Below are 25,876 nucleotides of genomic sequence, written 5' to 3'. Positions count from 1 at the left end.
GTGATGGTGGCCTCATAGAATGAGTTTGGGAGTGTTCCGCCTTCTGCTATATTTTGGAAGAGTTAGAGAAGGAAAGGTGTTAGTTCTTCTCTAAATGTTTGATAGAATTCACCTGTGAACCCATCTGGTCCTGGGCTTTTGTGTGTTGGGAGATTTTTAATTACTGCCTCAATTTCCATACTTGTGATTGGTCTGTTCATGGTTTCTATTTCTTCCTGGTTCAGTCTTGGAAGATTGTACTTTTCTAAGAACGTATCCATTTCTTCCAGGTTATCCAATTGATTGGCATATAGTTGCTTGTAGTAGTCTCTCATGATGTTTTGTATTTCTGAGGTGTCCGTTGTGACTTCTCCTTTTTCATTTCTAATTCTGTTGATTTGCATCTTCTCCCTTTTTTTCTTGATGAATCTGGCTAATGGTTTATCAATTTTGTTAATCTTCTCAAAGAACCAGCTTTTAGTTTTATTAATTTTTTGCTATGGCTTCCTTCCTTTCTTTTTCATTTATTTCTGCTCTGATCTTTATGATTTCTTTCCTTCTGTTCACTTTGGGGTTTCTTTGTTCTTCTTTTCCTTATTGTTTTAGGTGTAAGGTTAGGTTGTTTATTCAATCATTTTCTTGTTTCTTAAGGTAGGACTGTATTGCTATAAACTTCCCTCTTAGAACTGCTTTTGCTGCGTCCCATAGGTTTTGGGTTGTTGTGTTTTCATTGTCGTTTGTTTCTAGATATTTTTTGATTTCCTCTTTGATTTCTGTAGTGATTCCTTGGTTGTTTAATAGTGAATTGTTTAGCCTCCATGTGTTTGTCTTTTTTGCAGTTTTTTTCCTGTAATTGATATCTAGTCTCATGGCGTTGTGGTCTGAGAAGATGCTTGATATGATTTCAATTTTCTTGAATTTGCTGAGGTTTGATTTGTGACCCAAGATGTGATCTATCCTGGAAAATGTTCCGTGTGCACTTGAGAAGAAAGTGTAGTCTGTCGTTTTTGGATGGAATGTCCTATAAATATCAATGAAGTCGAGATGGTCTAATGTGTCATTTAAAGCTTGTGTGTCTTTATTTATTTTCTGTTTGGATGATCTGTCCATTGATGTAAGTGGGGTGTTCAAGTCTCCCACTATTATTGTGTTGCTGTCGATGTCCCCTTTTATAGCTGTTAGCATTTGCCTTATGTATTGAGGTGCTCCTATGTTGGGGGCATAGATATTTACCATTGTGATATGTTCTTCTTGAATGGATCCCTTGATCATTATGTAGTGTCCTTCCTTGTCTCTTGTAATAGTCTTTACTTTCAAGTCTAATATGTCTGATATGAGTATTGCTACTCCAGCTTTCTTTTGACTTCCATTTGCATGGAATATCTTTTTCCATCCCTTTACTTTCAGTCTATATGTATCCCTTGGTCTGAAGTGGGTTTCTTGTAGGCAGCATATAGAAGGGTCTTGTTTTTGTATCCATTCAGCCAGTCTGTGTCTTTTGATTGGAGCATTTAATCCATTTACATTTAAGGTGATTATTGACATGTGTGTTCCAATTACCATTTGCTTAGTTGTTGTGGGTTTGTATTTGTAGGTGTTTTCCTTTTCTTGTGTTTCCTACTTAGAGAAGTTCCTTTAGCACTTGTTGTAAGGCTGGTTTGGTGGTGCTAAATTCTCTTAACTTTTGCTTGTCTGTAAAGCTTTTGATTTCTCCCTCAAATCTGAATGAGATTCTTGCTGGGTAGAGTATTCTTGGCTGCAGGTTTTTCTCTTTCAGGACTTTCAGTATATCCTGCCATGCCCTTCTGGCCTGCAGAGTTTCTGTAGAGAGGTCAGCTGTTATCCTTATGGTTTTTCCCTTATATGTTGTTTGTTGCTTTTCTCTTGCTTCTTTTAATATTTTTTCTTTGTGTTTAATTGTCGTTAGTTTGATTAATATGTGCCTTGTTGTATTTCTCCTTGGGTTTATTCTGTATGGGACTCTGTGTGCTTCTTGGACTTGGTGAATTATTTCCTTTCCCATGTTGGGGAAGTTTTCCACTATAACCTCTTCAAATATTTTCTCAGACCCTTTCTTGTTTTCTTCTTCTGCGATGCCTATAATTCGAATATTGGTATGCTTAATGTTATCACTGAGGTCTCTGAGACTGTCTTCTATTCTTTTTATTCTTTTTTCTTTTTCCTGCTCTGTGGCGTTTATTTCCCCCATTCTATCTTACAACTCACTTATTCGTTCTTCTGCCTCAGTCATTCTGCTGGTTATAGCATCTAGAGTATTTTTAATTTCAGTTATTTTGTTATCCATTGCTGTTTGTTTTTCTGAGTTCTTATGAACTGTTTCTTGTACTTTCTCTATTTTGTTATTGAGATTTTGTATCATTTTTGCAATCATTACTCTGAATTCTTTTTCAGGCATTTTTCCTATTTCCTCCTCATTTATTTGGTCTTGTGGTTTTTTTTCCTGCTCCTTTGCCTGCATGGTGTTTCTTTGTTTCCTCATGGTTGTCCAGACTTTTGGGGTTGCTTGTCCTGGCGATAGAGGTGTTTATAGAAGACTGTCCAAGCCTCAGACTAATGTCCAAGTATTGGATTAAGCAAATACTAAGTCTAGGAAACACATACATATATAAGACACACAATTACTGAATCCATTAGGACATAAGGCTCTGGACAGACCTGACAGAACCCCAGTATGCTACCAGATATTCAAAGATAAACCCAACAGAAATTGACAGCTGAAACAGAACAAATCAGAGACAAAAGCAAAAGCAAACAAACAAACAAATAACATCTTACACATACAAACACTAATCCAGGGAGATTTTGTAAGCTAGGATCAAATATAGAAAAGAGCTAGAGTACCACCAGACAGAATGGAGAGTCTCAGAATGAAATTAGACAATTGTACTAAGAACTATGATAAAGACAAAAGCCTAATATTAAATACCAAGGTGGTGCGTCATCTGGAGAATAGAGCAAGGAGTCTGAGCAGATCGATAGTGTTGCTTATAAGTATGTTAAGATAAAATAAACTTAAAATGGCTGGAAGAAAGGGGAACAGAAGAGCATAGTGTGGTTGGAAATATGGAAATAAAAAGAAAGGAATAGAAATGTATAAAAGATAGGGATGAAAGGAAAGTATGAGAGATATATTGTCCGTACTACCAAAAAGTTAGCTAGATATAGAAGTATATAAAAAGGCAAAAAAATGAAAATAGAATAAAAAATATCATTAAAAAATTATGTTATAAAACTTGTAGATCCCTTAGGACTAAGATCGTAATTAATAAAGAAAAAAAAGAGAGAGAGAGAGAAAAAAAAATCCAGAACTGATCCCAGAGATGGACCAGTTCAATGGGATCGATACTAATATTTCTGTTTCCTTAGAGTCTCAGCTGTAAGTGTCTTTCTACTCGCCTTGGGTTTTTTTTGCATTATTCTGTTACCAGCAGAGCTTCCTTTATTGTTTGTGTGTAAGCATTGGTGTGTGGGGAGGGAGAGGGTACAATAGTGGCTCCTTCCCCTGCGAGTGAGTGAGCAGTGGCGCACTGTTGTTTCAGTCGGGCTTGGAGGTGCCTGTTGCAGAGGGACGCAGGTGGCTCAGGTGTAAACAGAAAGTCTTAGAGTTGGGCCTTTCTCGGGTTTTTGTTTGTTTGTTTGTTTTCTCGGCAGCCTCCCTGCTGCCGGTGTTCCAAGGGGTTTTAATCCAGCCCCGCCCGAGTGCCTGAGGGTGCTTGTTATCCCTGAGTGCCTTAGGTGGCCCGCAGGGCATCTCTCCACTGCCTGCTGCAGAGGCGCTGAAAGAGAGAGAGAGGCTATGGCCGCGGCTCCTCCCCCTGGCCCGTGAGCCATCATGGCCGGGCAGCTCTCAGGGACGGGCACTCCTCGCCGCGGACCTCTTCCCTCCTGTCCTCTTGGTCCGTCACCTTACTGGCAACAATGTTTCTCACCCTGAACCAGCTCTCCGGTTCCCACGCTCCCGCTCCCGGACCCTCTGTTCAGCTGTGAATCGACGTCTCGGTCCGGGAACGCTGAGCTGTGGTGTGGACCCTCCGTATGTTTCTCACTCCCTCCCGTCTGCCACAGCTCCACCGCTTCACCCTCTTTGAGCTATTGTAGATGCCTCCCTACCGGTTATGTCAGGCTCCTTGCGGTCCTTTCTGGTGTCCAAGGCCGTCTGCTGCTGTTCAGCTGGTTCTCTGTGGGAATTGTTGTGTCCTTCGGTGCATTCCCAATGCTTCTGTGGAGAGGGATGCAGTCCACGTCCCTCTACTTCGCTGCCATCTTTTTCCTCTTCGGGAGATGTGTTTTTGAAGTCAAATTCATTTTTCTCTTTTCCTATATTCTTTTTCAAATAAAGCCTAGTGAACAGTTTATTGTGTCTTTTCCAGGACCATCAGTATTGTTTATATTCTGCTGTATTTGTGTGTGTGTATGTATGATGTGAGCGCGTGCGAAACGGGTTCTTTTGCTACTTGGGTATTTGTGCGATTTGCACCCTGTTTCCATCTGAAGACTGGCATCTGTTTGCCTTCCTCTTCTTTGCCTTCCCTGACCAAAGACATCTCAATCCAAGTTAACTTCCAAGCAGACGTACATGTAGCATGGTGCTTACATGGGTTATGTGTGTTTGCATGGTTTGGATATGTGGCTCTCTTTCCAAAGCTTTGTCTTTTCGAAATTGGTAAACTCGAGGCTGGGGCAGGCAGCTCAATGCTTGTGAGCACGAGGGGTGTCTCCTGTTTTTGATTAAGTACATTGTGAAGAAAGAAATACGGTAAACTGTGAGACCGGTGAGATGAGATGTGTTAGGGAGCGTTCTCAGAGCCCACCTGTGTGTGGCTGGGCTTCTCAGGATCGGGCATGACCACCTAATGGGAGCAGGCTCTGCTGCTGGACTGGAAGAGATGAACCCGCAGCAGTTTTACTCAGAAGAGGAAACAGAGGTGAGCCTGGAAACCCTGTGGGTAGCAGTGAAATTACCCCTGATTCAATTTGCAGTCATCTGGAAGACGACAAGCTACGGCTGCCCCCCTAAGTCAGTTTCTTCAGTGCACAGATCCTGCAGGTGAACCTCATCTCTGTCGCTAATCAAGTGGCGGCCGGGCTGTTGAACATGGTGATTGTCCCAATTGTCCTTTTCGCTTGGCTTGTGAGGCAGAGCTGGAGTCTTGGCAGTTCTTGGAAATAATGACCTCATACAAGAATATCCAATTTAGTAGCAGCTTCAAGCTCCTGGTGCCTTCATGGACAGAAGTGTTTGCCTCTCTCCCCTAGTCAACAGATTGTTTACAGGTACATTTTCACCTAGAGTAACAAACAATAGTGAACTGTGACGCTGCTGCTTAATTTTATCTATAATTGAAATACCAAAGGTAAGATTAAATACAATATGCTGTTATCTCCCCCAAGATACCAAGGGGGTTTTGAGTTTGATGCTATTTTAAGATATTAAATGATCCTAGGCATTCCGTGGTTGCCTAGTGGTTAGGATTCTGGGCATTCACTGCTGTGACCTGGGTTCAATCCCTGGTTGAGGAACTGAGATCCTGCAAGCTGCGTGGTGTGTACCGCCCCCCCCGCCCCCCGCAAAAAAAGAAAAAGAAATTAAATGATCCTTTTCACCCACTCATGGTATCTCAGAAAAAGATGATGTGAAAAATTATCTAACAGGACTCCTAACCTAGTCATTGTCCAAAAAGATACATTTTAGAACAACTGAATTGAAGAACATTTTAGTGGGTTGAATAATGTTCCCCTCAACAATTCATGTCCATTCAAAACCTCAGACCATGACTTCATTTCGAGATAGCGTCTTTGCAGGTGTCAACAGTTAAGGATCTGGAGATGAAATTGTACTGGATTTTAGGGTGGGCCCTACATCCAGTGACCGGTATCCTTAAGAAGTGAAGAAGGCACGCAGAGACAAACATAGAGAAGGGCCATGTAAATGTTGAAGTAGAGATTGGAGTTGTACATAGACAAGCCAAGGAATGCCAGGGATTGCCAACAACCACCAGAAGGTAGAAGAGAGGGCTGGGGCAGTTTCTCCCTCGGAGCCTCCAGAAGAAACCAGCCCTACTGACATCTTGATTTCAGATTTCTGGCCCCCAGAAGTGTGAGAGAAGAGATCTCTGTTGTGTTAAGTCACCCAGTTGGAGGAGTTTGTTATGGCAGCCCTAGGAAGCAACACACTAGCCAGGGCTCCTCTGAGTCCCGATAGATAGTTTCATATAGGACTGCAAGGGGAGGTGGAAGGCATTAAAGTCATGAAAGACAGAGAAGGGCTGAGAAAATGTCCTGATTTAGAGGAGACTCGAGAGACAGGACACTGTTGTAATGTGTGACCCTGGATTGGATCCGGGGCTGTAGATGAAATTTAAATGAGATTTGTAGATTAAGTCCTGGTATTGTATGAGGTGTGGTTTTGATTACTGGACTGTGGTTAACTAAGAGGGTAACGTTTGAAAGTAGAGAAAGTGGGGAGGGTTGGGGGGAAATGAATTGGGAGATTGGGATTGCCATATATACATAACTAATAAGAAAAAAATACCAAATTGCGCACTCTTAATATATGCTGTTTATTGTATGTTAACTGTATCTCAATAAAAGTTCTTAAAAAAAAAGAGGAAAACAAACATTTGGAGAAGCTGGGTGAAGGGTATATGGAATTCTTTTTTTTTTTTTTTACATATTTTGCAAATGTTTTAAAGTCTGAAAGTATTTCATAATTAAAATTTGAAACAGCAGTACTGTTTGTTTATAGGAGAAAGATGAGAGAGGTTTGTGAGGATCATTTTGGACGTATCAAGGACCGCGAGCTAGCGGACTGGCTAACGTGTGTACATTTCTATAGTGAAAACACAGGCTTTGTTTCTCTGTTCACCAACACTTTTCTCCTTACACTTGTGAGGAAGTTATATTCGTTTATTTTAAAGCAGATCCTTCCAAATACTCTGGGTACTGAAAATGTCACTCATGGAAGCAGACTCCTTTACTTCTCCCCATTTTAAAATGGAATGCTATACTGCTATTACAGATGCTGGCGATATATGTCTTGGGAAATTGGTAAATGGAACAAAAAGGAAGGGTTTAAGTTGTAAAGGAATGCATACAGCACAATTCCATTTTATACAAGCAAAACGTATGGAGAAGGGAAGAGCTGGCTTCAACATCAGGGTGTTAACCCTGGCCATCAACAGGATGAGGGTGGTTGTAATTTTCTCCCTGGTCATTTAATGTTTTCAAATATTGAGGCTATTTTTGTTAATGATGAGAAGTTATTTTTTAAGGAAAGAATAAAACTAGTTTTAGAGGTTGATTTCCACTCTCTCCCCCTAGAAAAGAGCTCTCTAGGTTTGGTCTAAAATAAAAAACCCCAGGTGGAATGTTCCTGTAAAATTCGTTCATCATTCCACCCTCCCACCGTGTGCGACCAAGGCTGGGGCTATGTCACTGTTTTCGAAGGTGGCCAGCGTGACAGCAGAGCCTGTTTTGGTGGTCTAGTCAGAGTCTTAAATATCCAACTGAGGAATAGTCCTTGGCTCAAGACTGCAAGATTTTTTTTTTTTTTTGAAACATTGTCTGCATTTTGTTTATCAAAAGGTCTTTCATATGTTTCTCTTTGGCACAATTAAGTAGATTTTAGAATTTGCAGTTGTGGGTCCATAATATATTCATCCCAAGACGCCTTTGTGCATCTGTTATGTATTTTCATATTGTTTTTGCTAATGGTTTTGGAGAGATTTTAAGCACTTGAACCCTTTTTCCCCCTTGCTTTAAAGACAATGTCTGGTTAAAGTTAAGGACTCAGAAAGTTATTAATTTTTTTGTACCCCTAACTGCATTGTAGTCCATGACTTTCAAGACGAAAGGGCCCATTTTTTTCTTGTCTTTCTTCTCTTTCCTTTTCTTCTTATATAGACTGTGTTATTCAAAAGCATTGGATTGACCCTCTGGTATGAATTTGTACTGATCCCATATGCTAATTAACTGTCTTATTCCTAATTCAATTGTAAGAGATAAGATCTCCATATATACATGGTAAATACATAATATGTTTTAGAGAACAAATATTGAACAGCTTAAATATTTGTTTTAAGTAACATGTTTTCTCTTAAATAATTCTACCTTTGATGATGAACAATTGTTTTGAAACAAACTGTATTATCCACTCTTCACATCTTTTCTTATTCTTGTTATAGAGTCCACCAATCTCCTGACCTCACAGTGAGCAAGCTAGCCTTTTTTATTTTGAGCTTGTAAACTTTGACCTGGCTTCATGGATGGTCCTTGCTTTGGGACATTCCATGAGTAACTTAACTTTCAGTTCTTACACACACACTGTTATATTCTAATCATGTAAATGCTGTTCAAAATAGCAGCAACTTTAAATTTATATGCCCTTTAATTCACATACAAAATAGAACCAAGCTATTTAAAAATAATCAAACAGACCAAAGGGTGAAATCATGGCAGATTAAGTAAGAAAGCTGAATTCCATAGTATCTGCATAGATGGCTTGTTTTCTTTCTAGTTAACTGCTGTAATAAAATTAGTCATCAAATGTGTTAGGACTCCAAAATGTTACTGGAGTTTTGATTTACTCTACTCTGGCAGTTTAAAATATGTTTGAAACTATTTAATCAAACTGATTACATAAGCCACCATCACTATATAAAAGTTTTAGCATCTTTATTGCTAGAAGACCTTTCTGAATAAATGTTTCCACAAATAAGAAAATAATAAAGTTTGGAGTATTAAAATTTTTAAGAAAAGACTTGTCAAGCCTTGACTTAAAAGCATGCCCTTATTAAAATGATTCCAGCTAAAATCTGTAAGTAGCTCTGTCCTTGAAAGTTTTGGAGACCAGCTTCCATTTCTGAAGTCCTGTCCTTGTCATACATCATTTTCGTAGCAGCTGGCTCCTTGGTGAAGTTCCTGTTAAATATGTATGGCCTAGTTGGTTTTATTTTAGTAGCAATAACATTTTTTTCTTTTTCATTGTTATTTGTAGCATGTAGTCTTCTGAACTTGCAGCATTATTGTCCACAAAGCACTTCTTTCTCTCTTCTTTGATTTTTTTTCTTTGCATCCCAAGATCTATCTTTTGCATTAAACTTTCCTTGATAAACTTTCATCTATCTGCCATGCACTTTTAGAACACTGAACAAACTTCTTGTACACCGGTGTGGTATGGAAATGCTTCACTTGGGGAATGATCCTTCCAGATTTAAATTATTCAACGGAATTACTGCCTGGTGAAATTCCGAGTTCCATGGGTTTTGTGGCCTCTGAGATCACTCTTTGGGTGTTTGTGACCATATTGGAAACTTGGAGGAGATGTTTCTGGTTTGGCATCCTCTCTTTCCTCTTCCCGCCAGTGCCACCCTGAATTTCTTTCGGAAACCCATCTTTCACGGCTGCTGGGCTTGTAATCAGACCCAAGACTTAGTATGTTTAAGCCGATTGATTAGCACGCCTCATTCCTCTCTTGTTTTGATTAGCTCGGGGATGGGTATACAATGGTCAAAATCAATGAAAGTGAGGAGACATTTGAAGATCTCACATTCTACCCATGAGTAGGGTAAGGAAAAGTTTGATGACTGTAAGTGCTGTAGGGATTCTTTGGCCTCATAAGGGGAAGGGTTGGAGATGGTGGGGCAAGGGTTGTAAGGTGAAAAGCCAGGATGTGTGAGAGGACGGGTCTGAGGATAGAGCTAGCTCAGTCGGATACAGAATAGAAAGACAGAGACCAGAGCTTTGGTGAAACCATTGGCAATCTCTGCACCAATGCACCCTTGAAGCAGTTTCTACCCCTAATCTTTTTAGTTCTATGGGCCAATATTTTTAAAGGTATTTTAATTTAGCTGTTTGGTTCCTTAATTGGAAAGATACCAGCCTGAAGAAGTAGAGGATGTATTGACATAATTACAGTAGAAACAGTCTTAAGTAGCATCCAGTTAAGCAATTTAGTGGATTAATTAATGTTCTCCATTTCTTCTCCCATCAATGAAACACTTTGGCTGATGTCTAGAGCATGCTGAATGTCCACAGCTAGCAAACTGCCCCCAATACTCAAGGCCGTGGGCTTACATACAATGATTGGCTGTTAAAGGAAGGTGCTATGTATGTATAAAAATGATTCCTTTCTTAAATCTTTTTGGTTATAAACATCATCACATCAGAGATCACACACACAAACACACGCACGCGTACACAGAGTCATTCAGGTCCATTCCTTGTGGAATGGGCTGAGTTATAAATGGAATGCCTGTCCATTCTGTTCTGTGGACAATATACCTACTTACACTAGTTATCTCTATATATTAATAAAAATACCCCCCCAAAGTAATCCAGTTTGGATAACAAATTGTATGTGCATCCTACTTACAAATCATGGAATAGAATTAAACCTACACCTTTTGATTTTTCACGAGCTTATGTGACAAAAGGAGGGGACCATCAAGCACTCATCCCTGCCTCCCAGGATCTAGTGTGATTTAGTCTCTGAAGGTCCATAAACTCAATCATTTGGTCTCAATTAATTGGGCCCAAACTGCTATTGTTCAACAAGCCACAAACAACAGTGGATACGAGCATTTGTGGGGTGAGTGGGGTCCGGTGGAAAGATGGCTAAAACATCCTTGTTAATAATTCTTGGCCAACATTATTGGAAGCTGTTATTATTCCTAGTGGATATCATGCTCTTTGTGAACAGTCTGAACTTCCAGTGGTTCGGTGAGGGTGGAGGTGGGGGGAGCTTATGACCTGAGGATTTTCACATGAAATTGAGCATCAAAAGCAAATTCCTGTAATGTTCTAGCCATGTGAACCCAGTCTCCTGGTGCCGTATCCATCAAAACTGCCTTGGCATGAAATTGGCTTCCTCCATGGAGCTCTGTGAGGGGGTGGATCTTCCCTGCAGCATATTTGCAGGGAACATTGTCTGCTTCTTAGAGCATCTTTCTGCCCTTTCTCAGGCCTACTTCTGACTTCTGTTTACATGCTTCTAGCGGTCACATGCCCTTTGTTATGTGACCACAACTACATTTTCTTATTCTTGTGGCTGAATGCCTTCTGGAGTTGGTCAGTTTCAGAGCTGGAAGACATAGAGGATATATCATTTATATTTTATTAAAGAAAAAGCACAGTTTTCTTTATACAAGGAATGTGTTCCCATGTAACCTGCCATCCTGCACACCGGTGTAGATGCTGTTGAGGTGTGAGTTACCTAGGCAGGAAACTACGAGGAAGTGATAAACATGGCAGCTTTGAGCCACTGGAGCTACATTTCCCCGGCTCCAGTCATTCATGGGCCACACTCATGTCTTCCTCTGTTTCTGCTCGATGTCTGTTTGATTATTTAATGCTTTTCTTTAAACTGACTCACTCTTTATTTTTACCTAAGTAAATCTAGCCTGGTTCTGAGCAGTAATCTACGTATCCATGGGTTTGATGTGTTGCTTAAAATTACTCTACCATAATGAAGTACACAAAGGCTAAAGTCATTAAAAGTTCCTTTCTGTTCTACCTGAAAGCATTTACTTAGGATGGCGTGTGTGTGTGTGTGTTTTGAGAAGGGGGTGAGAACAGGGCATAAGCCACTTTCTATCCATGGTTCAAGAAAGAGGAGATTAAAATTTCTTTATTTTGCTATTTCTGTGGCTGTTTGTAGCTCAGATATCTGGTAGTCGCATTCAAAGTTTGGAAAAGTGTGCTTCTCTCCTGGGAATTTAAAAGTAAATTAAGGCACAAAAGACCGTATTACTAGACCTGGTCATTCTGACCCCCAAACCCAGGCCATTCACTAGACATCCCCCTTTCCTCACCCCATCTCACCCAATTACAAAGGCTAAGGCTTCCAGCATCTCAAAGGATGATGAGATCCTGGTACAAAGAGGAGGGTGTGTCTGTACCTCCATCACCATGACCATGCCCATCCCACCACCACTGAGTGGCCTGTTAAATCGATGACAGTGTAGATGTGGGCAGGACTTGCACTGAAACGCAGCTCAGGGGAGTTCTGTGGTCCTCCTCAAGGCTCAACTCAAATCTTCCTTCTGCTGTACCTCTCCTTCCAGCTGCCTCATATTTCCTTCTTCCTCACTCAGAGCTCATCTTTCATCCATATCCACCCCATCTTTCCTACCCACAAACCAGTTTTTCAGGCTGGTACCCTGTGACATCTCTTAAAAGTAGTACAGAATACTAATTCCTTTCCATGCCTCAACCTGGGCCTCTCTCAGAAGCCAGACTCAAGGCTGCATGTCGTCTCTCCATATAAATCTCTGAGCAAATTCAGGAGAGTCAGCTCTCTGCCTCTGGGTGTTAAAAAACAAACAGTGATAATTGCCTATGAAACAACGGACAAAGGATTAACCTCCAAAATATACAAGCAGCTCATGCAGCTTAATACCAAAAAAGCAAATAACCCAATCCACAAATGGGCAGAAGACCTAAATAGACATTTCTCCAAAGAAGACATACAGATGGCCAACAAACACATGAAAAGATGCTCAACATCACTAATCATCAGAGAAATGCAAGTCAAAGCCACAGTGAGGTATCACCTCACACAGATCAGAATGGCCATCATCACAAAATCTGGAAACAACAAATGTTGGAGAGGGTGTGGAGAAAAGGGAACTCTCCTACACTGTTGGTGAGAATGTAAGTTGGTACAGCCACTATGGAAAACAATTTGGAGGTTCCTTCAAAAACTACAAATAGAACTACCATATAATCCAGTCATCCCACTCCTGGGCATATACCCAAAGAAAACCATAATCCCAAAAGAAACGTGTACCATAATGTTTATTGCAGCACTATTTACAGTAGCCAGGACATGGAAGCAACCTAAATGCCCATCAACAAACAAATGGATAAAGAAGATGTGGCATATATACACAATGGAATATTACTCAGCTATAAAAAGGGATGAGATGGAGCTATATGTCATGAGGTGGATAGAACTACAATCTGTCATACAGAGTGAAGTAAGTCAGAAAGAGAAGGACAAATATTGTATGCTAACTCACATATACGGAATCTAAAAATGGTACTGATGAACTCAGTGACAAGAACAAGGAAGCAGATACAGAGAATGGACTGGAGAACTCGAGGTTTGGGAGGGTGCGGGGGGTGAAGGGGAAGCTGAGACGAAGCGAGAGAGTAGCACAGACATATATATACTACCAACTGTAAAATAGATAGTCAGTGGGAAGTTGTTGTATAACAAAGGGAGTCCAACTCGAGGATGGAAGATGCCTTAGAGGACTGGGGCGGGGAGGGTGGGGGTGACTCGAGGAGGGGGGGAGTCAAGGAAGGGAGGGAATACGGGGATATGTGTATAAAAACAGATGATTGAACTTGGTATACCCCCAAAAAATAATAAATAAATTAAAAAAAAACAAAGAAACAAACAGTGAAGTTACACTTGGCTGTGTTTTCTCCTTTTTGAATGTCCACAATCCACTTATCTCCTTGCCTGTGGTTTCTGGGCCCGCTGCATGGTGATATGCTGCCCTCTTTCCTCTGCGGCCCTCTGCTCCCTCAGCCTCCTATTCAGAGCCTTTCTTTGTCCAGCTCGCAGCTCTATGTCTTCACACCAGCAGTATCCCTGACAGCTCCTTAATTGCTACACACATTTGTACAGTTCCCTGGCAATTATATTTCAGACCCTGTCAGGGTACCTGCTAGCCTCAGGGCTGTGTTTATATTAAATATCAATAAAAAGCTGATAGCATCAGTGCAGATGGCAGGCTCACAGAAATCATATTTTACTGGGAGCCACAAGATGGAAGGGAGGAATGTTTAAATTCCTTTCTCTCTTCCAAAAGGTTGGAATGAGAGGAGACTTTCTGAGTGAATATCGGGAATGGGTTCTTACTAAATGATGACAGCTATATATTCTGTTCTGTAGCTGGGATTTGTCTTTTTTTGTGTGTGACTTGTCATAACATCATTTTCTGCAGAATTGTTTCTTCGTGTCACTGTCTCCCCCCCCCACCCCCAACCATGGAACATAGGACAAGCCTTCAGATACCCTAGGTGTTTTTAAATGCTTGATGTCTGAATGCGTAAGTTTATTTGGCTTTACTTTGGTGGGGGGCGGGGGGGCTGTATTTGAGACAGAGGCTCAGGTCTAAGTGTCTCTGAGTGCCACCCACCCTCTACCCATATCTCCCGTACTGCCTCTACCGAGGGAAACTTCAGGTGAAAAGACAGCCTAGCCCATCTCAGGCTGTGGAGCTTTCCCCTGACAGGACCTCAGTTCTCCCGTCCTTCATAAATAGTATGTGCCTTCCCAGGAGCTGTGAGCGTGGTGGAGAATGAGGCATGCAGGGGAGAATGAGGCATGCAGGGCAGCTGGCAGCACGTGAGCCCGTAGCAACACCCAGAAGGAGTCGCGCTGGAGGTTGCCAACACCCCAATGTGTGGTTGAAGATTTCTTTTTCTTATGGTTTCCACTCTTTCATGCTGCTTATGAATAACTTCTGTCAATTAGAAACACACTGCAAGAATGGCTGTCAGGGATGTACATTTTGAGGACTGTTGCAACAGAGAAATTGGTATTAGCAAATCTATGGCAATCCAGCTTTTGGAGGACAGACTCTTCCCTGTTTCCATCAGTAGATTTTTCCATTTTTGTGCCATCTAAGGAGCATGCCGGCTCCCCTTGGGTGAGTTTCCCTGGGATGCAGTTCTCTGGAGCACTGTCCTCCAGGTTTCCTGCTGTAGAGGACTCTGTGCTTGGCTGCTGGGACAGTGCAGAAGAGAGCTTCTACCTCTGGAATAAATTCTTGCCTTCAGAGTGCAAAACTTGTTTGGTGACCTTGTCCTCTCTACACCACTGGTTTCTCTAACTCTGCCACCCTGCCACTCTAGTGCAGGCTCCATCCTGTCCCCCTGAAAGGACAGCAGAAGCCTCTAAACAGTCCCTTCACCCCCACCCTCCTGCTCCTGCTTGGTTGCTCTCCAAATGGCAGGAGTGTGTTCCTGATCTCTCTTCAAACCCTCCAGGGGCCTCCATTGCTCCTGAGATTGCCAACAGCCTGCAGCCCAGGGTCTTCTATGTCCTGCTAGGTTCTCATCCCAGATCCCTCCCACCCCAGCTCTTTGTCCTCTGAATTCCAGCAATTAAAATTACAGTTGGCAATGCCAGGACCACTCTGTCCCCTCCCCCTCAAGCCCATTGGAGAATGAGCCCTAAAGTCTAGCACATCAAGGCAACAGGCTGATAGTCTAGAGTACCCTCTAGGTTTTGCCAGACTGGTTGGTGTGTTCCCCACTCATTTTGCTTCTCAGCTCCATCTAGAGTGGTTCAGCACTGGGCCATGAGTCTTCTTCATTCCTCTCATCCCAGGACTGCCAGAAAATGCCTCCAGATTTGTGAAAAGCCAAGCTGCATTTAATATCTAGCACATCACTAAGTTTAGAGAAAGGGTAAATATCTGGCTAATAAATCTATTTTATAATTCAACACACATTAAGGGCTCTTTTCAAATACATACTAAGTGCTTGATAATTAGCATCAAAGGTGTTCATTATTTAATCTATGATCTATTTAGAATGAATGAGAGAGACGTCATTTGCTTACTGAAATGGGGGACATGAAAACTTTCCAGCCATTCTCCTCTGGTATCTGGTCCAGCATGCGGTGCTGAGGAAAACTGCGTGGACTTAGTGCCCCCAGCAATCCCTGTGCTGGTGTAATTTTATATCGAGGAGACACATACCTTCAAAGATCTTTAGGAAAGCCCAAGATCCTTCCTCCAGCTTGTTCAAGGCAGGAAATATATACCTTCTTTACAAGGGCCAGTTGAACATGAATTCAGTCCTTTCCCTTCAAGCAATAGCTTTTGAGTAACGGTAGTTTGTAATTCTATATTAGTCTATAATTGTTCACGTATGCTCAGATTCTCTAGAAATGGACCCATGTTTTGTGGTAGAAAATGGCAAGTTTAATACAGTGCTGCTAATTCACTGGAGAATAAATGATATTGAGAAAAAAAGATGGAGGGAATATCAGGTAGCTTTGAGGTCTGGAGAGGAAACTCAAATACTAAGGCATCCATAAAGATCCTGATTGTTTGAAGGGTGTGTCCTGGAAAAAGAAGGTAGGCTATGCTGGCTATAGATTTCAGAAAAAAAGAAATTTGATTTTGGAACCATGAATAAAAGTATGATGGGCCTTGGTACTGGTGGAGCACAGATTATGTCTGTTAGAAAATGTATACCTGGTAGGAGACTTTGCCAATCTGCTAAAATCCTCACTGTGGCCTGCCGACCTCTCTAGCCCCATCTTGTAACTCTTTCTTTTGCTCACAGGGCTCCAGCAACACCCGTGGCTTTGTTGTTTTGTTCCCCAAGTCCCGGGCTTCTTCCCAGCTCCGTTCTTTAGAACTTGCTGTTCCCTTTGCCTAGAAAGCTTTTGCTGGCTAAGGGGGTTTTGAGTTGGTGCCTTCTTAGCACCAGCATTCAGGTTGCTCATCAAAGAGGTCATCTTTGACCACCCAATTTGAGTAACTCCCTTCCCCTGACTAATCACACAGGGTAACTCTCAAGCCTACCGTCCCTTTTAATTTTCTTCATCATACCTGTTTCTATTTGGAATTCTCATTTCTTTTCCGTTTCCCCTCCTTAGACTGAAATGCCAGCTTCATGATCTGTCTGGTTCAATGCTGAATGCCTGAGATAGTAGGTACTCGATAAATATTCATTGAATGAACAAATGAAAGAGTCATTGAGAGTGCCTGGCCCTGATAATTTGAGAAAGGGAGGAAGACACATGGTGGAGCCTTACCTGGATGTCCTAGGACAGTTGGGCCATCCTGGGTGGGGAGGCGGGGAGCTCACCACAGAGCTGCAGCTGGTGATATACCCGCTGACAGTTATGGAGACCTCCTGCTGCTGGGCACCTGTGTGCCTTATATCACCAGCTTTCGAGGGAGGGCTGCTCTCATTTGCCTTCTACAGATGGAGACGCTGGGACTCAGGGAAGTTAAGCCACAAGCCCAAGGCCATTAGCTGACAAGAGTCGAGTGAGGTCTCAAACCAGGGATTCCAGCTCTAGAGCCCAAGTTTTAGACTGGTGACTGCACTGTCGGGGTGCTGCCCAGAGGCACACTGCAGAGAACGGGGAGGAAAGTTGGGAATCTTCTTGGAACCTTACGTTTATTTGCTAAGACACGGAGAAAATAATGACCAATATTTATGGAGTGTTTTGTATGTGCTGGTTGCTGTGCGAAGTGCTCTGCATATATTAATTTGCTTGAGGCTGATCATCTCAGGACACAGGAGGATGGACCTTGGGACTAAAATGTGATGGCTACTCATTCACGGAAGTAGAACTAAAAGGAAATGTGTGTGTGCGTGTGTGTAAGGGGGAGTGTGTAGAGAGAATGTCAGCCATCTGCAACATCAGGTGACCTCTATGTAGCAAAGTGCCAACTTGAGAGGAAAGCACAGATGAGAGCAGTTATTTGGGTGGAAATAAAAAAGGAAGCTACAAATGTGATTTTTTGATGGGTTGTATGATATAAAGACAGAGCAGGGATGTGTGAGTGCTTTTCAGATACAACGTGCAAATTGATCAGAAAGGTGGTGTGGGACTCTTACTCTCTAAACATCTGCTAGTAGTCTGTTTTACTAAAAGCTGAACATATGATAAGTTTTTGACTGGCATCGGAGGTAATTTAATCTTTCAGAAGGTAGAGGAAATAGGAGGGAGAACTGCTATTCCTGGACTTGATATTGACCGATATGAATCATAAGTTGATGCAGAATGGACAGGAAAATTGGGGAAAATGACCATGTTATGTGGTTAACTTTATTGAGCAGAGAGATTGGACATTGACACAACAGTAAACATTAAGGGAAATGATTTTAATTTGGTGCACTACAGGTAGGACCTATTGAAAGAGGTCAGGAAGAATTTTAAGCTCGTAAAATTATAATGCTGACATGAAAATCTGAATTGTTCCCATAAAGAAGAAAAGAGAGAAGGCCTTTAAACATCCTTCACTAGGAAAAAGGCCTGCACCTATTAAACTAAGATTTTAAAAATAGTACATTAACAACCATGGAATATGGGTATATTGTATACGATAATTAAGGGAGTATGAGTACCTGTAGTGGGTTGAATAGTGGCCTCTAAAGGATATGTCCAAGTCCTAATCACCAGTACATCCTGCAAATGTGACCTTATTTGGAATAGGTTCTTTGCAGGTGTAATTAAGCTAAAGATTTTGAGATGAGATCATCTTGAATTCAGGGTGGATCCCAAATCCAGTGACTGGTTTTCTTAAAGGAAAAAGAGAAGGAGATTTGACACAGAGACCCACAGAGGCCAAGCGAAGATGGAGGGCAGAAATTGGAGTGATGTGTTTATAAGGCAAAAAACGTCAAGGTTTGCTGTCGACCACCAGAAGCTAGGAGAGAGGCATGGAACAGATTCTTCCTCAGAGGCTCCAGAAGGGATCAGTCCTGCTAACACCTTAATTTTGGACTTTTGGCCTCCAGAAGAAATTTCTGTTATTTTAAGTCCCCCTCCCAACCCAATTTGTGATAATTTCTTATAGCAGCCACAGGAAGCTGATACAGTCCATTATACCCCTCAGATTAGGGGTGGAGGTAAAAGCCAAAACTCGGATTAATCTAACACTCCTAAAGAACCCCAATTGAAGCAAGGGGGGCTTTTAAATAAAATTTGAAACAAAACACAAACAAGGAAAGAGGTAAACCTGCTTACTTAGGAGAATGCTGTCACTTTTACAAGTGGCCATAAGAAAGCAAATCAGCTCGGCAACCATAGCGGGAACATCAGGATATGGTGCTGGCCCATCCCCAGTGTAGTGTTCCCCTCCTCCTCAGCAGACAGTGGAAGGAGCTGGGGACCTGGGTACACGGGGTGCAATGCGCTGCTTCACCTTCGCTTTCTGTCAGTCGGTGCGGTTGGGAAAACCAACTTTACTTGTCTTTTTTTTGTTCTTAACCTAAATATTTAGATGAAGGCCCCATTTAATAGTGTCACCTTTTTCTTCCCCACCCCCCAATCTCTTAGATAACTGTAACAATGGGTAGCAATTCAGGATATTCCCTTCTACTAGAATTACTTGCTAAGCAGTCCTGTGAAATCAATACACTGTGATTATTTCACAAGCCCAAGGAAGTATTATTTAAAATATTTAATCAAACAGGCATGTGTAACACAGCCCCTATTTTAACTAGACTGTATTTTTTAGTAATTCTGCTTCCCTTGTTCACCATAGCCTGGGAAAAATGAAGCCTTCTTTTCTTAAAGAGGCATAATTTCAGAGCAAGATGTGGTGTCCAAATGAATTGGGTGAAATGATCCTTAGGCAGGACAATTCTTTTTGCATTTCTGAAGGTGCTTGCAGTTCCCAGAGAGGGGAGCAATCTTAGGTTACTAGGGCCACCTGGAGAAATGGGCAACCTTTTACTACCCCCAAAGAAACCATGCTCAAGAAGAAAGAATTGTCTAACTGGGAACTGGTGAACTCTTTAATATGTTGAGACAGAGAGCTAGTGAAATGGAATTTTTGCTTCTAATTGTGAAAGGTTTTTATGATTAGGTCATTGATGGAAGAGGCAAGAACTGTGGATTTTTTCACTGTCATTATTGTATTTGCACCTTTGTGGATTAATTAACATGGCTTTCGTAGCAGGGAGTGAGTCACAGTAATTATTGTCAAGCTTGGGCAGGAACAGTAAAGCACTCCATTTTCCAGGATGAAGTCTTACTCAGAATTACTTTGCAGGAAAATGTTAACTTGATCATTTTCACTCTCCCAGTCTAGGATGTGGTTTATTATATTTTACAAGAGTTAGAGCATTTATCTTTAAGATGAGAGTTAGGATCCCAGTGGCCTGTTGAATCTGGGTAAATGGTCTGAAAGATGAGACAGGCTGGAGGTAAGACAGTGAGACAAGGCGCCATGTCTCTGCTGGGTCAGGCGACATATCGCAGGCTCTGTCTCATCCTCCACATCTTGGGGGAAACCAGCTGACAAAGGGCAGGTGACTGGGGAGGAGGAGTGGTGAGCGCCAGTGCCAACAGTGAATTTCCTTGCAGTGTACCTAATTTACATAAGCATCTCTAATTACATAAGCATTTCTTTGCTCCTTGGCTTGCTGTGCAATTTGAAGACTGGTCTGTTAGAATGTGTCCCCATCGTCCCTGTCTGCATAGTATGGAGGGGTCTTTGGAATGAGGACGTCACAGTGGGGTTGCTGTGATTCAGAGTCCCACAGGGAATTCTGGTGAGGATGCTGGACTCCAGGGGAATGAACTAGCTCTCCTGAAGGCTTTGTGAATGCCTATGGCCATCAGTCCCTTTCTGTCAATGTGTTTTAGCTTCCAAACAGCCGAAATAGGTGGATGTTATTATCCCCATTTTACAAATAAGGAAACCACAGATCAGAGGCTTTGCCATGTGTGATTTGGGTGTTTTAGGAAAGAACCTGACCTCCTGGTGCTTCATTTCCACTTGTATAGATAGCATGGAGGACAACAGTGGACCTGCTTTGGAGGGCTGTGGTGGGTGTGATTGGAGCGAAGATGAGTGTAGTGCCTGCCCCACAGGAAGGACTCAGCAAAGCTTTCTCCTCCTCTTCCTCTTCCTAATTATTAAAATGCTCATCCTGTCTTCATCCTTACCCTCATCATACTGGGACTGAACAATCATCTATGCTCTTACAACAAAATTTTGCTGAGTGTTGCATTATTTTGAAACAGGATCTTCTGAAGTTAAAAAAGAAAGTGGACAGTTAAAGAGCATCCTCAGTGATCCACCTTGCTTTGACCAGTATGCAGGAAATATTTATTTCCTGTCTTTGTCTTCACTCTTAATTCTCATCTGTGGACAGAAGGCAAGGGGTTATCTTTGGGCTGTCAAGGGTGAGGAAAAGAGATGTGCTCATGGGATCACAGGGAAAAAGAGTAGATAGTTGTCTGGAATTGGAGAACAACCTTTGTTTTATTCATCCATCCATCCATTTCTTTATCCATCCATACATTTTTGGAGTTTCTGCCATGTGCTGGTCAAAGGTGTGCAGCAGGAGACCAAAGCAAGATCGTTCCTGCCCTTATGGAGCTCATAATCTGCTGAACAAAAGTAGAGAGATTTAGTTATGTAATTCCAATTTACTTATTTATTTGTTTTTAAAGCAAACTTTTACATTAGAGGTGGAGAGAATTGGAATGGTGCTGTGTTGGCTGAGGTGATTGCAGTGACAAAAAACACATTCTTCCTGTGTTTTTTTTTTTCAATTATCCATTGATTGATTGATTGATTGATTGATTGGCTGCATTGGGTCTTAGTTGCGGCACATGGACTCCTTTGTTGCAGTGCACAGGCTTCTCTCTAGTTGTGGTGTGCAGGCTTAATTGCCCTGTGGCATGTAGGATCCTAGCTCCCTGACCAGGGGTTGAACTGGCATCCCTTGCACTGCAAGACAGATTCTCAACCACTGGACCACCAGGGAAGTCCCACATTTTTCCTGTTTTTAATGCTGAGTTCTGACTCAGGAGCGGAAAAGTGGAACAGAATGCTAAGATCTCTCTTCGCTTTCTCAGGAACTGTTTGCTCAGCCAGATTGAAAGTTACCCAAAAAGGGATGTGCCTTTCAAGTAAGGAGTCATCAGTAGAGTTTCCTGGGTGACTTGGAGGGCTCCTGCAATATGGGGAAGTCCTAATGTATGGAATTCCCAGGAGCTAAACATTTCAGGAACTATTAACTTTCTTCACAGCTTTCTGCAGCATGGGCTCCATGTGGATATCTGCCAGCTAGGTGGAATGCCAGTTGGGGTTCTGTTTCACTTCGGTTTGTAACATTCTTCTTCTCCCCCCTCTCCCTTTTCTCCCCAGATCCAGCAATTGTCAATGGGGTTTATTGGTCCGAATCCCTAAACAAAGTTTTTGTAGATAACTTTGATCGTGACCCGAGTCTCATATGGCAGTACTTTGGAAGTGCAAAGGGCTTTTTTAGGCAGTATCCAGGTGAGTATTCCTACATTGGGAATTATAATTCAAGTTACTGATCCTGTGATATTTTCCTTTAGGGTAAAATTTTTTTTCCTTTCCCTTAGGGGAAAATGAAAGATTAAGTTCAAGTCTATTAAAACTACCCTGTTGTCAGGGTACAGGATAGGAATGCAATGTGGCATCTGCATGCCTGTGCACACCCACATAAGGCATCTGGACCTACACGTGGTTTCAGCATCTTTCTCAATAGAGTAGTTCACAGAGCCGCCACCAAAAGTGAGGAATTGGGGTGTGGAATGTACCATATTTAATCTTTCTAGACAAGAGATTGCTTTTATTACTCTTGCTACTATTACTACTATTGTCGTTATCATTACCAGAGAAAGGAGCAAGCCATAATCGGCTGAGTTGAATTCTGACTGAAAAATGTAAGAAATGGAAAAAATTTGAGCTTAGGTGTCCCTGCTTCAAAGCTGACTGCCCCTGGAGAAAGAGGTTGAAATGGCCAAAGCACTACTGATGTCAGTGTCACCAAGGGCACCCTCAAATGAGTGTGTTTGTCAGAGTTTGTCCATCATGACTTTGGAACAAGTGCTTCTTCTAGGGCTTTCTCAGTCCTCTGCTTTGCAGTAGGAATTTAATTCTGGCTTGGTTTGAATTGTAATTAAAAAAGGAAGTTTTAATTTTGCTTACAAGTTGTGAAAACAGGACTCGAGGCTGCAATTGTGCCAACATCACAGCTGTAGAAATTAACAAGCTCAACCTAAAAGAAGGAAAAAACGCCATGCATAATCTTGGAGCAATTAAGCGGAGTCTTTTATGTTTTCATTAAGTAAGACTAGGCACCTGATGTCTTCCCACTTTGAGCACAGAGACTGCCAGCCTCACCTTCAGGAGCTGTTTGCCCTGCACATAGCATCTGTCCCCTGAGACTTGCCTGCCGAGTGCCTGCTTTGCCAAATTATTCAACATTTCCCGAGAGCTGTGTTCAGCAGGGCATGCATGGAGCTCACAGAAATTTAAACAATAAACATCCTATTAAAGATAACATTATAATAAACAGCGGTCTATTAAAGTTCCAGTGTCACCAAATTGCAGTCTGCTTTGATATACTCAACAGAGAGTAAATTTAATGCAGATGTTGTGAAAATAAAGCACGATGGGGGGCTGATCAATCAGGGAAGCCACAAGGACATCTTACCACGTGGCATTTGGATGAAGGTGGAGCAAATAAGAAGAAACCACAGATCATCTGTTGTCTCTACCAGCAGGAAGTCTTCAAACTAAATTGAAAGTTTCAAATTTGAAATTTGATGATAGAGATAATATTAGTCATCTCGAGCAGCCATAACAATCGCCACAGACTAGATGGTTTAAACAACAAACATTTATTTCTCATTGTTCTGGATGCTGGGAAGACCAAGATCCAGGTGCTGGCTTGGTCCTTGGTGAGACCCCTCTTTCTGGCTTGCAGATAGCTGCTTTCTCCCTGTGTCCTCACATGGGAGAGAGAGGAAGCTCTGGCATTTCTTACTCTTCCTGGAAGGACACTAATCCCATCATGGGGGTTCCACTCTCGTGACCTCATTTAAACCTAATTACCTCCAAAGGATAATTACCTCTCAGTACCAGAACATAGGAGTTCTTCAACCTATGGATGTTGGCAGGACACAAACATGCAGTTCATAACAAAAGAAAATCCTCATAAAGGATTTATCTAATAGGAGAGATTAACTTTTGTACAAGGTTTTTGTCAGTCACAATCAGAATAGTTGACTCAGAAATGCTTACACTTCTTTCATGACATTTGTGGCAGAATTTTGACTTTGTAAAATTTCTGCATATTTTCTGTGTGAATAAAGACATGAGTCACAGTCCTCCCAAGGGCTTCACTGCTCTGATACATGTCAGTGCTCACTCACTGCTTGGTTCTGAACAGAGAGTACACCTCTTACTCCTGGACATAAAATTTATGATTGTTAGATGAGGGATCCATGGGCTTCTTTTGCTAGGATGTTTTTTTCTTTTTAGGATGCTTCTTTTCATGTTTAGAGTGGTACAATATTATGAATCAGTGGTAAGTGTAGTTGTCCTTAAGCAGAAGGGATGTTCGTTCTTACATAAGTGTGTGCTGAGTTCTTACTTTGTTCCAAGCCCTGTGTGAGGCCTTGAGGATAAAATGGTGAGCAGAAAGGGTCACTGCCCCCATTGAAGCTCCCTCTCATGGGGAAATGCATTTCTCAGAGATTTTGGTTGCCAGTGACAGAAACTCAGTTTCAGCCTGCTCCAGCAGGGAACACATTTATTGAATCATCTGACCTTCAGATGATACTGAGTTAGGCTCTGCTGTTGGCCCTGTTCTTCATTTTAATGTGCCAAGAAGACTATGCAGACATGTGTTGTCTTAGATGAAATTAATTTCCCTCCAGTATTAGTTTATAATACCTTTGGGAGAGAAACAACAGGATATAGGAATATTGCACAATATTTTACATTTAATCCAATTTGAGCATTTGAATCTGCAGTAGAGATTTCGACGTTATTTTCAGTTTCACCTCTGGATATACTGAATGTTCTGGGGATCTTATCCTATGAAAGCTGAGGAAGGCAGGCTGGGCATCACTGATGCTGATCATGAAGTCTGGAGTAATGCAGAGAGAAGGCTCAATGGCAGTGAAACCTGCTGCTGAACTGCACCGTTCCTTTTATCTCGAGATTCATGCCCCAGCCAGCCTGGGTGGGATCCCATGAGGCCTATTGACACTTCCAGAAATTATATGGCTCCTGGCGGTACTTCTTGGTAAAGTAACAATTCTCTGGATGTCAAAGATTTAAGATGAACCAAGTATTATTTCTCTGGGATTTGATTACTTGAACACTTTCAAAATATCTTTTTGTACAAAATATTATACACTAAAATGTTAAAATATCCTAGGAGAGACAGTACCATCTGGGCCAGGGTTTTCTAAAGTTTGTCTCCTAAATCATTTTGTTGTGTTCTTGGGAACACAACAAATGTTCAGATTAGTTTGGGAAATGCTGCCTTTTTCTGTCCCAGCGGCAGAGGTTCAAGATGAACTTAAGCAGAATAAAGGCCCTCAGATGTCCTCCCATGGCATAGAACCCAGTTGTACTTTTATTCACTTAACTCATGCTAACATCCGGTAAATTCTCATGGAACCTCCTTACATTGCCTGTATAAGGAAGAGAATAGTGGCATGGGATTTGGGAGATCAAGTCCTAGTCCTAACTAGAAATCTCAGGAACATCTGTTGAACTTTGAGTGTCTTGGAGTCCCTGCTATGAAATGAAGATTTGGTCACAAAGATCAGGTGTGGGTAAGATGATCCTCCAGGGCCCATCCAGCCCTGACTTTGAGTCAAGGTGTGATCTTTATTGTTAGATCCAGGGCAGCTGTGCCTAGAACTGTGTTGAGGTACTGTCTTCATCCCCTCAGTGTGTACCTTCTATCCTGACCGGGAAGGGCCTGGGGCTCCTGGTTCCCGCTGTCACCTAGGCTCTTTCCTTTGTGTAGACATCCTCCCTGCACAGCCACACCAGCCTTCCTTCAGCTCCTTGAATTTGTTGTGCTCTTCTCAGACCTTGGCAGACGTGGTTCTCTCTGTCTGGGGTAATCTTCTTCACCCTGTGGCCACCTCTCACTTTTGTTTTATAAGTCCTACATGTTTTACATGTAGTGGGTTGAATAATTGACCTCCAAATTCATGTCCACCTGGAGCCTCAGATGTGACCTTTCATGGAAATAGGATCTTTGCCTATCTAATATAGTTGGGATGTGATCATACTGGATTAGGATTAAATCTCTTATGACTGCTGTCCTTATGAGGACACAGACAACAGAGGGAAGACAGCCATGTGAAGATGGA

The 25,876-nt window shown here is 41.9% G+C and overlaps 1 protein-coding gene across 1 annotated transcript in view; it reads left to right on the top strand.

Annotated features, from left to right (window-relative positions):
• The window catches only part of CACNA2D3 (calcium voltage-gated channel auxiliary subunit alpha2delta 3), a 781,884-nt gene that overhangs the window by 331,307 nt on the left and 424,701 nt on the right, over positions 1-25,876 (top strand). The window contains exon 6 of the mRNA XM_057705866.1: positions 21,873-22,004. Coding sequence (XP_057561849.1) covers positions 21,873-22,004 — 132 coding nt within the window. The remainder of the gene's footprint in view (positions 1-21,872; positions 22,005-25,876) is intronic.

Source organism: Hippopotamus amphibius, chromosome 13 (assembly GCF_030028045.1).
Source record: "Hippopotamus amphibius kiboko isolate mHipAmp2 chromosome 13, mHipAmp2.hap2, whole genome shotgun sequence".
NCBI classification, from domain to species: domain Eukaryota; kingdom Metazoa; phylum Chordata; class Mammalia; order Artiodactyla; family Hippopotamidae; genus Hippopotamus; species Hippopotamus amphibius.
The sequence above is the reverse complement of the archived record's forward strand: the minus strand, read 5'-3'. Positions and strand labels throughout refer to the sequence as shown.